This window comes from Choloepus didactylus (assembly GCF_015220235.1).
Source record: "Choloepus didactylus isolate mChoDid1 chromosome 23 unlocalized genomic scaffold, mChoDid1.pri SUPER_23_unloc1, whole genome shotgun sequence".
In the NCBI taxonomy this organism is placed as follows: domain Eukaryota; kingdom Metazoa; phylum Chordata; class Mammalia; order Pilosa; family Megalonychidae; genus Choloepus; species Choloepus didactylus.
Window position 1 is genome coordinate 1,729,884 of NW_023637590.1, and position 14,059 is coordinate 1,743,942.

Here is a 14,059-nt window from a genome sequence, read left to right on the forward strand (position 1 = left end):
CTGGCTGCACAGGCAGAGCCAGGCTGGGCAGGCAGAGGCCGGAGGGCACCTGGGGGTCTGGCACACCCTGCCGGCCTGCCAGAAGGAGCCAGAGAGCCCGGCACTGCCAATTCTGAAGCTGGTCAGGTCTGTAGCCCAAGCCCCCGGCTGCCCTCAGCCCCAGCACCCTTCCTCTCAGGGGCAGCGTGGGAAGGGCCCGGGCTCCAGGCTCCCCCCAGGCACCACCGAGCAGCCCTCAGCTGCATGTCACCCTCACCCACCCTGGCTTCCGAGCAGCCACTGACCGGGCCCCTCAGTGGCGAAACCAAGTCAAGCTCCTGAGCGGGGCCCACGGGGCCACCAGTATTGGTCCTGCAGCCCCTCACGTGCCCCCGTCAGCTGACACACGCACCTGCAGCTGCACTGCCTCACCGTGCCCGTGGTGACGCCCACCCCACCGCCGGGAGCCCGGCTCTGGCACAGTGACCAAGTGATAGAGGGTCAGGTCTCATTTCCACACCGTACTCTCCTCTCCTGAAAGCCCTGGAAGCGGCTCTGCTCCTGCCCTGCAGCAGTGCTGGGTGCCCTTCCTATAGGGGAGCTGTGGCCTGACTCAAGAGGGCGCCGGGTTTCCGGAGCGTTCCGTCCAAAGGCTCATTTCCAATGTGGCCAGACAAATGCCACCTGAGCGGTGGCTCTGGGCCCAGCCCCGAGTACCCGAAGGGAGAGGAGAACAGGGACCCCAGCACAAGTTGAAAACGTGGGTGCTCAGGGGTCTGGGTGGCCTGAGGAGGCCCAGGAGGGCTGGGGCCTCCCGGGCCACGGACCCTGCCCAGGGGAAGGAAGGGATTGCGGTGTAAACCTGGGAGAGCTGGGCAGACCCCGTCGGCTGGAGCCGCGAGGTGCAGGGCCTGTGGGGGCCCCCGAGAGCCGAGGCCCAAAGCTGCCATGGCCGGAAGGCCTCAAGCCCCCGCCTCCTGACTTCTGAAGCCCCTGACCCAAACCATCCCAGACTGAGACAAAAGCCCAGCGAGGGTGTCGGCCCCTAGAGGCCAGGCAGGAGTGGGCAGCTGGGCACCTCCATCCCCGTGCCGTCCCCGGTCCTCTGTGGGGAGGGGTCTGTGCTCAGCCTCGACCCAGCCCCTGCATGGACCCCACGGGCTGACATTTGGCTTTGGGCCTTACCATGGTGCCCTTGAAGCGATGGGGCATGGGTGAGCCGGGGAAGAAAGCACGTTGGCAGAGCAATGAAAGGCTGCGTTTAGATGGTGGGATTGTGGGCAGATTTTATGCCATTGGAAAAAACCCATCTTCCCTGTTGCATCCAGGTTTTCTGCATGTTTTCGAGGCTCCGACCCCTGGTAAAGGTCAGCTTCGGGCAGCTGTGCAGTCACCCCCGCGGAGAGCCTCTTTCCCAGAGGCCCCAGGACAAGGAACAGACAGGGAGGAGGACAGAAACCGAGGCAAGGAGGCGAGCTGGACCCCACGCTGCCACAGCCGGGTAACCGGGGGAACCTGGGGCACCGTGGGAGAGCATGGCTCGGCCTCTCCTTGGACTCGGAGGCGGGCGGGCTGTCCCCATAGTGCCCGGTGCCTGGCACTGACCCTGGGCTCTGTCCCTGAAGACCTTGGCCTGGGAGGGGGTGTGGGGGCACACTCCGGGCACACACTTGCAGCTGGCTGCCCGCGGGAAGGCCAGGCTCGGCGGCAGGGACAGGCCAGTGAGACGAGACACTTGGTTTCAAACCCACATGCGACTGCAGTGCCCCTCGGTTCTAAACGAACATTCTCTGCCACGTGCCAACTCCACCACTGCCGGCTCACCCCGTCAGCTCTGCCCGGAGGCGGCGGCTGCCCCGATGCAGGACTGCCCAGTGGGAAAGCAGTGTGGCGGCCTTCTCTCCCAGCACCCCAACCCCGTGCCCACTCACCTGACCCCGACAGAGACGCCTTTCCCCATGAGGGGGGACACCTGCAGATGCTCCCCACTGCAGGGCTCCGGGCCCGGAGCCAGACCCCAGGTGGGCTCCCTGACCTCGATCAGGCGTTCGGGGGCTGGCCCGGGCCCCTCAGGGGGCAGGTGATCATCAAGCCCACGTGACCCTCCGAGAGGTGGCAAGTGAGGTGCCGAGAGGGCAGACCCCTGAGCCTCTCTGGGGGAGGCCCGGAGGCGTGACAGCCAGGCCTGGCACCGCCCGCAGTCTGGGGCTGGGGTCGCCATTGTTATTATCCAGCCTGCGGGACAGTTCCTGAACCCCACAGCAAGCCACGAGCCAGGGCCACCCGGCATTGACAGAGACGCTCCCAAGGGGGCCAGCAAGGGGCCTGGGGACCCCAAGATCCTGGACCTATCCTGGGGTTGGAATCGTACCCCACCCACCATAAAGGACGAGATTGTCCTAGAGACCTGATGTGAATCAGACAAAACAGAAAACGTGTTTGGGACCCTCGGGACCCACGGGCTCTGCTAAAAATCGCTTGCCAAGAAAAAACCAGGGATGCTCCCACGGCGGGCACAGCCCCCCACCACAGACACGTGCCACGCCGGCTGTGGGGCCACAATGACGACAAGCGTCCCCGAGTGCTCGCCATGCGCCGGGCACTGCACTGGGCACCTCCGCAGCCGCCCCATCTCATCCTCACCCCAACCCCGGGAGCAGGCACTGGGACACCCCACCTTGCAGGGGAGGGCAGTGGGGTACACTGAGGCGAGCGCCCCACAGGCACTTGCACCCCACGGAGCTGGGCCCCCATACCTCCTTCATCCATGGCTCCCGGCAGGTCTTTACTGGGCGTCCCCGCTTGGGAACCGGGGACAGGCGGCCTTTTCTCGGCACAGGGCCTCCGGGAGGCCTCCAGCGAGCTGGCGGGCTCAGGGAAGAAGTCCTGGGTGGAGCTGGAGTCCGAGAGCGCCACGGCCGTGCTGTCCTGGCTGCGCTCTGTGGGGAAGGGGGAGAGAGGGGGCGGCCGTGAAAACCCACGCCCCCGCCGGCATGGCGGGCCTTCCCCCTTCATGGCCAGCCTTCCTGGGGTCCTGCCAAGCACCTTCTGGGGGCAGCCCCCCAGCAGTTCTGGAAAAGTTTTAACAATTGGCTTTCAAAGTCCTGATCTGTGGCACTTGCTGGTTCCCCGCCACGGCTGATTTCAAGCTACCGGGCGTGGGGTTGGGAAGAGACGTGCAGAGGAAACCACGGTAAAAGCATCCCTGCCACGCAGAGAGGACAGACGTAAACCACCGATTTTCCGCCAGGGGCTGGAGTCTCAGCCACCAGGGGGGCTGGGGCCCGCTCGCTGGCTCCCATCCCTGCACCACCAGCGGCTGCTCATGAGAAAGATTAGGAGCCGGGCAGGGTAGAAGGTTGGAGCAAATTTGCTGTGGGAGAGGCAGGCTCTTCTCTCCTAAGGAACATTAAGCTGTATGCCAAAAGCCAGTGTGGAAACTCACTGCAGCTGAGGAAAGGGAAAAAAAAAAACACTTCTCCCTTTGGGGAGGGGCAGGAAGACACCCCGGGCACGAGCAAGAGGCCTCCCGCCACGGAAGAGGGGAGGATGGTGAGCGGGCCCTGTTCCGGGACAGCAGAGAACCAGCCGGCAAGCACCGAGGAACAAGCAAAGCAGCCTATGAAGGGAGCGGGCAGCAGCAGGGGGAGGCCCTTCCCGAGGTGTGCACAAAGGGCTAAAGTCAAAGGAGGAGCTGGAGCACGGAGAGAAGCTCCTGGCAAACCAGCCCTCGCTGTAAGTGCAGGGCGACCCTAGAGGGATCTGAAGGCATCGGTGCACGGAAGGCACCAGTGCGGCGACGAGACTCTAGGCCGGCTCGGCTTCCACCTGGCTCAACGCAGCGTCCCAGGGCCACGGCCTGGAAGCAGGAGAGGACGGTCCGTTCCGGGCTAGATATCCCTTACTTCAGTGTCTTCTATCCTACGCGTGACGTCTGACATTCGTTTAAAAAAAAAATTACAAGACACAGACACAGGGAAGGGAGCGGAGGGGAGGGAAGGAGATTCAGAAGCAACAGAAAAAGACGACTTAAAGAGACAAAACAGCTGATAGAAGCAGACCCAAAGGTGACCAGGTGCTGAAAACATCTGACAGAATTTAAAGTAACCATGATCAACAGCTACGATTAATAAGGTTAAAAGCTCCAGTGGAAAATACAGACAACATGCCTGAGTAAACGGAGAATCTCAGCAAAGACATTATAAGCAAGAGTCGAAAGAAAATGCTAGAAATGAAAAACACAGCAACAGAGATGGACGATGTCTTTGTCAGGCTTTGCAGCACACTCAACACGACTGAGGAGGAAAAAAACTCAGAACCTGAAGACAGGTAAGTAGAAATAATCCAAACTGAGAGGGAGAGAATGAGAAAAACAAACACAGAACACAGCACCCACGAGCATCCAAACGATCTAATATACAAACTGGAATCCCAGAAAGAGACGAGAGCGAAAAGGGACAGAAGAAATATTTTAAGAGGTCACTACTAAGAAGTTTTCCAAAAATAATGAAGGACAGCAAATCACCAAGCAGCCAAGGGAAGTAAAAACGGAAGTTTTTTAGGAAGTTCTTTAGATAGAAGGAATATGAGACTGGGCACAAGCCTGGAGCTACACAAAGAATGATGCTCCCTGGAAATGGTTAAGTCATGGAACATATAAAAAACATTTTTTCCTTTATTTTTAATTGCTCTAAAATTGACTATCTACAGCAAAAAAAAAAAAAAAAAAAAAAGGTAGCAATGCATTGTGATTTTGTATCCTGTATAACAATAAAAGGAACAACACGAAGAGTACAAAAACGAGGAGGTCCTTATACCACGTGTGGAGTGGTCCAGTATTCGAAGGTAGATTTTGTAAATCCTGGGGCAACCACTACTTTTTTTCTTAAAAGAGATATAAACAATAAGCCAATAGTGGAGGTAAGATGGAACCATGAAAAACCAAACCTGTCTTGCCTTGAGCTGTGTGAGTCTGAAGGAGACGCTGCAAGAATTAGGAGTGAGGGGGGCTCGGTTCAAGCTCCGCTCGTGCCACTCATCTGCGGTGTGACCCTGAGCTGGGCAACCCCTTCCCCGCCTCTCGACCGCAGCCACACGCCACCTCCGAGGGGCTCGGGCCACGGTGGCTTCCGGGGCACCCAGGGAGGAGGGCAGACACAGCTGCTGGCCACAACTCTCCAGCCCGGCTCGGCTACCTCGGAACCTGGTCCCGGGGGACACGCTGGTGCCCACTGGGCAACTGCCAGGAGCCCGCTAGGAGGGCAGACGTGAGCCGCCCAGTGGGCAAATGCACTTGCTTCTTCTTGGGAGGGGTAACACGACGTAACGCTGTTCCCACGAAGCCGGAAGCCTGGGTTCCGGAAGACTCAGGCTGCCCGAGCTCAACTTCCACCCTGCCGCTTAGTAGCGTCGAGAACCTGTGCAAGTGCGGAAGCTTCTTTTGACTTCTGTCCCCTCGTGTGTAAAATCGTGAGGACACTGGGACCTCCTCTGTATCGCTGCTCTGAGGATTGAAGGAGTCGGTGGGTGTCAGGTGCTTGAAGCGGGCCTGGCCTCAGCGAGCGCTCACAAAGCGTCGGCTCCAATGCAGTTGCACTGTTTTCAGAGAAACTGGCCTGTTTCCTCTCCAGTGCCCCGAGTTTTACACAACAGGCTTAGTTCTGAATGGGCCCAGGGTTTCACGCGTGCCTTCTGGATGGGCGAGCTCCGCCACGGCCCTTCCTGCAGAGCTGCCTCTGGAGCGTCACTGTCAGCGACCAGCAGCCATCGGGAGAGATGCAAAAACAGGGCTGCAGACGGAGTGAGAGCCCGAGCGGCCACTGCAGAAGCCCCGGTCCCACGGGCAGGATGCCCCTGGCTGCCCCCGTTTCTGTAGGAACAAGGGGCTGACCCTTGATCCGCAAGGCCACATCCCTTGTGGGAAGTCACAATCCAGAGAGACTGAGACTGAGGGGACCACTGCCCCGGCCCATTCGCTGTCTGTGGGGACCAGGGGGGCGGCCCCAGGGAACACAGTGAGACCTTGATATTCAGGGGCCCCAGACACACCAGCCAACCCCAGGCCTTGGCTGAGCGATTTCACTGCTCCGGGCCTCGTCACTGCCCACAGGGCCTGCCCGTTGCACGTGGGTGAGGTGACAGCCCACGGACCATCCTGCCCGGCCACACCGACTCCAGCAAAGAGAAAACCGACGGCTCGGACAACACTCCAGAAGTCACAAGGTCACGCGTGTGCAGCCTAACAAGTCACCCAGGCGCCAGGCCGTGGCACGCTCTCCTCGGCCAGCACTCGACCAGCTGGTGTCACCGCACGGCTGGGCAGCCAGCCTGGCAGGAGGACCTCGCCAAGCTCACCAGCTGCCGGGCTCTTGGCCCTCAAGGAACCGCCAGCTGGGTGGGGCCCGAGGCGACCCTCAGGAAAACGAAGGGCTGGCTACCGCACGGAGACACGGTCCCCGGGTGCCAATGCCCTCCCCAGGCTGCCAGGAGAGGAGCGGCTCGTCCACAGGGCAGGAGCCAGACCCATCAAGAAACAGAACGGCGTGAGCAGGGCAAGGCTGCGCCCTGCATTTCGGGGCCATCGGCCCCACTGGAAACTTTTAAATGACATCCACAGCGACGAACACCATAGCAGGCAGAGCAGGACTCAAAAGCAGCCCGCGGTTTCACGCCAAGAAGCAGGTCGGGTCAAAGGAACGCTGGCTTTCGTTCCTTTTACATCAGTAGACAGAAAGATGAATGGAAAGTTCGTACAGAATGACCATTTAGCTGGGCAGGGCCTCGCCCTCCTTTCCCCTCCTGGCCCATCCCTCTTCCCGCGGTGGCTGATGGGAGGACCCAAGCAAGACGACAAGCCACCAGGGACAAGGGCGGCTGTAAAGGTCACGGAGCGGGGGACACGGATGCTCCACCTGGACCAGCTCAGGACTCAGGGGACGGGACGGCAGGTGGCAACTTGAAATGCCTGGGGAAGCAGTTCTGGGGGAGCACAAGGCCATTCGCCCATACAGTCCCCCAGACACCGGGGCCCAGGGAGCCGGCTGGGCCGGGCGGCAGGGAGGGCAGAACCCGTAGGAACTGGTGTGACCCAGAGCAGCCTGCAAATCCGGACCACTCCTGCCCTGGGAAGTCTGTGCACTGGGGCAGGGGAAGGAGGGATGCCACCGGCCCCCTGCTCTCCCAGCTCCCAGCAGGTCTCTGCACTGTGTCATCTCACAGGTCACTGGACCCCGCCTGGGGAAGGGCTGGGCATCCAGGAAAGGATGTGAGCAGGGGATGCGACAGGCCAGCAGGGACACACGGTCATCGGTGTTGGCAGGCGCAGGGGCCTGCAAGTCCAGCCCTGGGCACCCACACATCACCACGTGCTTTGCACAAACACTGTTCTCCCCGAACCCCTCTGCCTGCCCCCTGGACAGCCGGCTCCAGCCTGGGCTCAGACGCCGCGTCACACCCACCACCGCACACGGGCCCCACTGCCAGCGCCCTGGGACCTGTGAACGTGGGGGCTCCCACTTAGGGAACACGTGACTTCCAGGCTCCCTCCGCGAAGCCATCCCTGGCTGTGTCCCAGGCCTCCTCTGTGCTAACAGCCCGAGGTGCTTCCTCCGTATCCCAGAGGCCCTGGGTGAGGGCTGGGCCCGGGGAAGAACCAGACAGGTGAGCCGATGCTTGGCAGGCGAGGCCACCCAGGCCCGTGGTTCATCTCCCCGGGTGGAGGGGACCAGACGGGGAGGACAGAGGCCGGGCCGCTCGGCCGCCAGCCTGAGGTCCTAGAGAGAGCCTGAGTGGGGGCTCTGGGCCCCCTGGGTTTGAGGCAGAGCGCGAGCCAGGTGGAAAGCCCCTTCTCCACAGAAGAACAGACATGGCCGGCCCCACATGACAGCACCCAACCGTCCCACGGGGCGGGGCAGGGAGATTCTTCCCACGGAAACTTCATCCTAAGTAGCACCCCAGGGACTGCCCCAGCCCAGGCCCTCAGCCCCAAGTCTCCGCAGCCAAGAGCTGCTGCCTTTAAGGACCTGGCTAAAGGCCACCAAGAAAGCCGGCCGACACCAGGCGAGCAGGTTAGAAGCTGGCCCTGGAGGCTCTTTTAAAAATCTGCCCCCACAAGACCTGTTCGTACTCATTCCTCCTGCCACGAGCTTGTAAATGGTTCACCCTCGTACTGCTGATCACTGGAACGTTGCACGTGCACACTTCTCTCTTCCCCTTTGTACCTCTCGAGGGATGTGCACCCGCACCCAACGGCTGGTGACACTGGCCTGCTTCCACGCCCCGCCCCGTCCGTTCCCAGGAGAGCTCGGGGTGCAGACGGAAAGGACTCTGGCCTGGTGACAGAAGGCCCCGTCTTCCCGGAGTCTGTACCCCGAGCCTCTTCTTTGTTCGTGTTTGACTCAGTGCAAAGCACTGGAATTTCTCAGGCTTTCTGTGCCAGCCTTAAAGAGCTCTGTCAAGATGCGAGTTCCTGGTATGATCTTCTAAGAGCAGAATGTCATTTTTTAGAAAAAGGCCTCATTTGCCCCAGCAGGAAGGCCAGAAGCTGTTCACAGCCATCAGTTCCCTCAGCTCGGTTCGGGGAGCATTTCTGGAAAAAGACTCGTGGCTGTGCCGTCGATGACTGCAGCAGCTCTGACTGACGGAGGCCAAGAAGGCCACGTCCCTCTCCCAACCGGAAAACAACAGACTTTGCCAAACAGGAAACACGAGCTGAACCCCTATCTTGAGAAATCCTTCAAGTGCACCCAGCCTGCCCCTTTGGTCCCTGCCGGCCGCTGCAAAAGGCCCCGTCCAGCTGGGGCAGGGCTGGTCGTGGGGAACGGAGGAGAAATGAACGGACACCCCAAAGACCCCGGGGCCCTGGAGAGTGGCTGAGAGATGCAGACACACAGGAGGCCACAGGGGGCCGGGCTGACCCTGCACACTCGGGCAGCAGCACCGCCTCACCGGCACCTGACGCCCGGACTGCCCTCGCCACGTGCCCCCTGGTCCCCCGAGCCGGGCGAGTCACGGCCAAGAAGCCCTGGGGGCAGCGCTGACCGTGCTTCCAGCTACAGGCGGGCAGACGGCCCCATGCCAAGGCTGGGACCCCCACAGCTGTAGACAAGGACCCCAGGCAGCTCCTCCGAGGACGCCTGGGAGAATTTGCCTGGTTTAGAGCCAGAAAGAGACTCACTGTGGGCAGCCACCTGCCACTGCCTTTGGAGGGCTCCGCCCCCTGGGCCTCCAAGCTCTGCCCCCGGAAGTCTCTTCCACCCAGTCCAGCGCCTTAGCACCTTCCAGGCCCCTGCTCCCACTGCCCTCACCCAAGACGGCCCTGCAAGCCTCTCCGGAGGACTGCCTCCTCCAGGAAGTCCTCCCAATGAACCAAACCTCCGTGCTTGCTCTGTCCCCGGGCTCGGGGCACACCCTCTGCCCTGGGGCATTGCCTCGGGATGCGCTGAGTCCACCTGGCAGGCAGGGGGCGGGTCTCTGTCACCTGTGCTGCCCCAGTGACCCTCTCCCATGCTTGGCACACAGCAGGTGCTCAATAAATGCCACAGCCAGCTGCGGCCCAAGAGGGACTTTTTAAAAGTGTAAGAATGCTAAGAGAGACGAACAAAGGAAGTGCTCGGCTCGGCCCCCTGACAGCTGGCCACCCCCTTCCCTCCCTTCCCCCAGCCCCCCACGCCACCCCACACCCGAATGAACCGACAACCTGCGCCCCGCTCCGAGTCGGTCCCAACCTTGAGAAGGTCTCTGCAGGACCCCAGCCCCCCCACCGCACCCCGATGGCCCCCTGCGCCCCAGGAAGGGAAGCCAGGGGCAGAGAGCAGTGGGGCTGCCTCTCGGGACTTCCTGCCCGTCCGGGGGTCCCCAACCTCTGTGGCCTGGACCCTGCGGCGGACACAGGCCCCGACTCAGCAGGTGAGCTCCAGCCCCCCAGACAAAGTTCCCTTTCATACCCCTGCCCGCGTAAAGACAGCCTGGCATCTCAGCGTTGGCTGCCTCTCTGTCCAAAGCAGGAACGAGCACAGCAACGGAAAGGAAGGGTCACAAGAGCTGACGGGCAGGTAGGGGGCGGGCACGGGCAGAGGCCACCCCGTTCCTGCTGGTCAGCGGTGGGGAGATGGGCCGTGGCGGCAGCCAAGCACATCAGACACACTCTGCCAGTCCCGGGCCCGGCGGACGGGGCAGCAGCCCCAGGGGCCGGAGCGGGGCTGGCATGTGGGCTGTGCCGTGCCCCGAAGCGAGCCGCGACGGTGCAAGCAGGAGGACACGGCCTGGAGAGTGGGGGTTCGGGTTGGGGCCGCACGGGCAATGCTGGCGGAGGCCACGGGGGGGTGATCAGGTGGGGATGGGGGGACACGGCACGGACGGGACACGGCACGGACAAAACAAAACACAGACGGAACATGACATGGAGGGAACACGGCAGGACGGTGACGGCATGGCAGGGGTGAGGATGGCCGTGCGGGGGTCTCGGCACAGGGCCCCCGTGTCAGCAAGGACGCCCCCAGGGCCTCACCCCCACGGCCTGGCTCAGGGCGGCCTCTGAGCTCCCCGCTGCTGTGCTCGTGCCATGACGGAGACGGCCTGGGTGGCACCTGCAGCCCCCACCCTTCTGATCCCCGGCTTGTTCCCTCCCTCCCCGTAAACTCTGACACCCCTTTCGGACCTCGGCTAAGGTTTCCTCTTTGGAAAGGCCTCCCACCCCCTGAGAGGCCAGGCCAGGTTTCCCCGGGATGTGACGCCTCTCCTCCTCGGCACTGGCCTCAGCTGCTGGGAGGAGCCGCCGGGCATGGGGCCGGGCTGTCACCTGCAGAAGGCCGAGGACACATCCCCAAGGCCAGCTGAGCACCCAAACCCCGTCGTGCCCAGCCCGGCCTGCCACCAAGGAGCATTCGTCCAATTGCAGCTTGGCTTTCGGAGCCAAGACTCGGGCTCCCTGCAGCCCCACCCAGCTAGACAGGCAAGCCCAGGGGGTCCCCATCTGCCCTCGGAGCTCGGCCACCTTGGGTGCTGCCAGCCGGATGGCTGTGAAGATGAAAACAGGCTGCCACCCTACAGGCAACCTGCCCGAGCCTGGGAGTGGGGGCCTAATTCACACACACACACACACACACACACACACACACACACACACACACACACGACATCCACGACACACACGGTAAGGGAGAAGGGTGATTTTGTGCAAAGCTCTCACGATGTTCTGGATAAACAGGAGTACAGAGAAATTAACAGGAGCCGCTTTGAGGCTGCCAAGTGCTCCCTGTGTGAGTTTTTCCCCCTGGTTAGGAAGCTTCCAGGCTAAGGTTTCGGCTCAGCCAGAGGACTGTCCTCGGGCGACTGCGGGTGCCCAGCGAGGGGTGGGTGGAACCTCGGGGCCCCCTGAGGGGCCGTCCCAGGGCTGTTAACCAGCACAGAGGAGGGGCTGAAGGAAGCTTCACCCCGGCGCGGGGGACACAGGCCGGGGTGGGCTGGCTCGGAGAGCGGACCTGTCAAGCCACCCGATACGCCTGGGAAACCTTCCGGAATCTCTCCTACATCCTATGCCCAGTGAGACTACTCTGATCGCTCTCTGTCCTGGAGAGCAGGGGTAGGAGGTGGCAAGGCGGTGTGCACGCTGGGCCCTGCCGGAGGCCGCCTGCCCCCTTCTGTTTGCTCCAGGAAGGGACCCCCGGCTGGGGGCTGCAGGGCTGAGGGCATGAGGAGGCCCACGGCCCGTGGACAATGGTGGCGGCGTGCCCCTCTCCTGAAAAGGGCAGCATTGTGCTAAATCTCCCAGGATGCTCGTGGCAGAAGCAAATTCCCAGAGCAGGGACTCATTTCTAGCGTATTTTTTCCGCATTCTCCAGAGTAAAAGGTGGAAACAGAGTGGTTTTTCTGTTTAACTTCAGTTAACTATGGAGGAGAGAAAGGCCCTGACTGGGAACCCATCTGGGAGTGGAGGGTAGGACAGCAAGGGCCAGCCCTCCCGCCTCAACCCAGACTTGGGGGTGGGCCCTGGGGGCCCTGGGGGATGATGGGGCAGGGGGTGTGTGGCCCGGGGAACGGCGGAGACACACACACACACGCAGACCCTCAGCCTCTCAACACACATGCTGCAGATCCAAACCAAAGCCAGAGGGGGAAGCCGACAGCCTGCCCTGCACTCAGGAAGCGGAGCCCCCCCACCCCCACCCCGCTGCACCCTGCCCCTGCTCTCAGCCTCCGGGGACCCTGTGCTCCGGGAGCAAGGACACGGGCTCAGCTGCACCCGCCTGGGCCCCCGAGGGCAGCCTCCCTCCAAGGGGCCCCTATGAAAGCCAGTGGGGGGCCCCAGGAAGGCACAGCAGCCGTTCCTGAGGACCTGAGGACAGGACGGCCTGCGAGGGGGCCCCAAGGTCTCCCCGCCTTGCTCGTCCCCTCCCGAGGGCTCCCCGTATTGGTCCCTGAGGCCCACCGACCGCCATAGCCCACAAGCCTCTGCCCCAGTCCATCACAGGAGAGGTGAGGGGGAGACCGAGCGTGCGAGCCTCTCATGTCAGCGTGGGATGGGGGTGGACGGTTGCCACCTGCCCCGTCCCACGTGGGTGCCCCCGGACACCTGCCTGGGTCTCCGGTGATGGCCTCGGCACCCCCAGGGTCCCCCCCAGGGCCGGCAGGAAGATGGAGCCGCCGCTGCACAGAGCCCCCTGACCGCCCTCCCTTGGGGACCCGGCACCCCGTGAGGGGGCAGCGCTGGCGGCGAGAGGCAGGTGTGGGCCCCACCCCGGCGCCCACGTGGGCGGGTGGCAGGTGGTGACCGAGCATGGCGGGAAGCAGGGTCCCCGGGAGCCGGGAGGAGGGTGGCGGTGGCCGCATTGCCCGTGTCGCCCCAGCCCGGCCCCCGCCCTCGCCGAAGCAAAGCGCGGCCGGCCCGCAGCGCCCTCCCCGGGACCGGCGCCGCCCTGGGCTGGCGGGGGGACAGGGACTGTACCGTCCGGCGTCGCCTGCTGGCGGGGTTTTTTACATTTGACGTAATCGTGGTCAATCGGAGTGGCTGTGTAAGGTGGGGATGTCAGACCTGGGCCGGAGCAGGGGGGGCGGCAGGCCCCGGGGCCCGGCAGCGTCCCGGCCGAAGAGCGGGAGTCCTCGTCCACCAGGCAGGCCTTCTCCCTGCGGAGAGAGGGCGGTCGGCACCCTGGGGCCCATGAGACCCAGCTGCCCCGGGCCCGCTGTCCTCTCCCCACCCTAGGCCCAGTGTCCCCTCCCATCCCTGGGCCCGTTCTCCCCATCCTCCCCGGGCCCGCTGTCCTCTCCCCACCCTAGGTCCAGTGTCCCCTTCCACCCCCGGGCCCGCCGTCCCCATCCTCCCTGGGCCCACTGTCCCCATCCTCCCCAGGCCCACTGTCCCCACGCAGCCCAGGCCCAGGAGGAGCCCCTGGCAGCCCCACGCGGCCCCAGGAGGAGGGACATGTGCTGCCCAGTGGGCGCGCCCTGAGCCTGACGGCCGACTCTTCCCAAGTCACAGGCCCTGGGAGAGTCTGCGGGACAGCACAGGACCCTCCCCTCCGAAACAGCTCCCCCCGGGCCAAGTGGGGTTCAGAGCACCCTCGTCCGGCGGCCCACAGCCTGCCACGCACACGCTCACACCTGCTCACAGACATTGCCCACAAGCCAGCCGGGCAAGGGGGTCAGGAGGAGGCCCCCATGCCCGCCAGGAGCTGACTGGTTCCGGGACCCAGGGAACATCTGCCCAAGGGACGGGGGAGTGCGGCTGAAAGGAGGGGGACACGCGCTCCCTGGTCTGTGCCCGGGCCCCGCAGGCAGCAGGAAAAGCGCTATTGGACGCCACCTTCGGCAACTCGTTCTCACGACGGAGAGAGACCCCCACAAAACCGCGTGTGTGAGAAAGTAAACGACGGGCAGCGGCTCGGTCTGGGGAGGAGGGTCCCCCACACCGTGCAGGCTCGCCGTGGGCACGGGAAGGCCGAGCCGGGGTCAGTCCCAGGCACACGTTGGGTAACTGCAGGGCCACGGAGAGGACTTTCTCCAGAACCCTGCACTGGTAGGGCCGTACCCTAGTGGGGAGGGAGGGAAGAGACCAGCTTCTCCCCAGGGCTTGTCCCGTGCA

The 14,059-nt window shown here is 63.2% G+C and overlaps 1 protein-coding gene across 1 annotated transcript in view; it reads right to left on the minus strand.

Moving 5' to 3' along the window:
• Window positions 1–14,059, minus strand: part of CABIN1 (calcineurin binding protein 1) — a 68,528-nt gene that overhangs the window by 8,602 nt on the left and 45,867 nt on the right. The window contains exons 25-28 of the mRNA XM_037823462.1: window positions 12,923–13,101; window positions 2,736–2,918; window positions 1,911–2,082; window positions 664–807 (exon numbers count right to left, since the gene is read on the minus strand). Coding sequence (XP_037679390.1) covers window positions 664–807; window positions 1,911–2,082; window positions 2,736–2,918; window positions 12,923–13,101 — 678 coding nt within the window. The remainder of the gene's footprint in view (window positions 1–663; window positions 808–1,910; window positions 2,083–2,735; window positions 2,919–12,922; window positions 13,102–14,059) is intronic.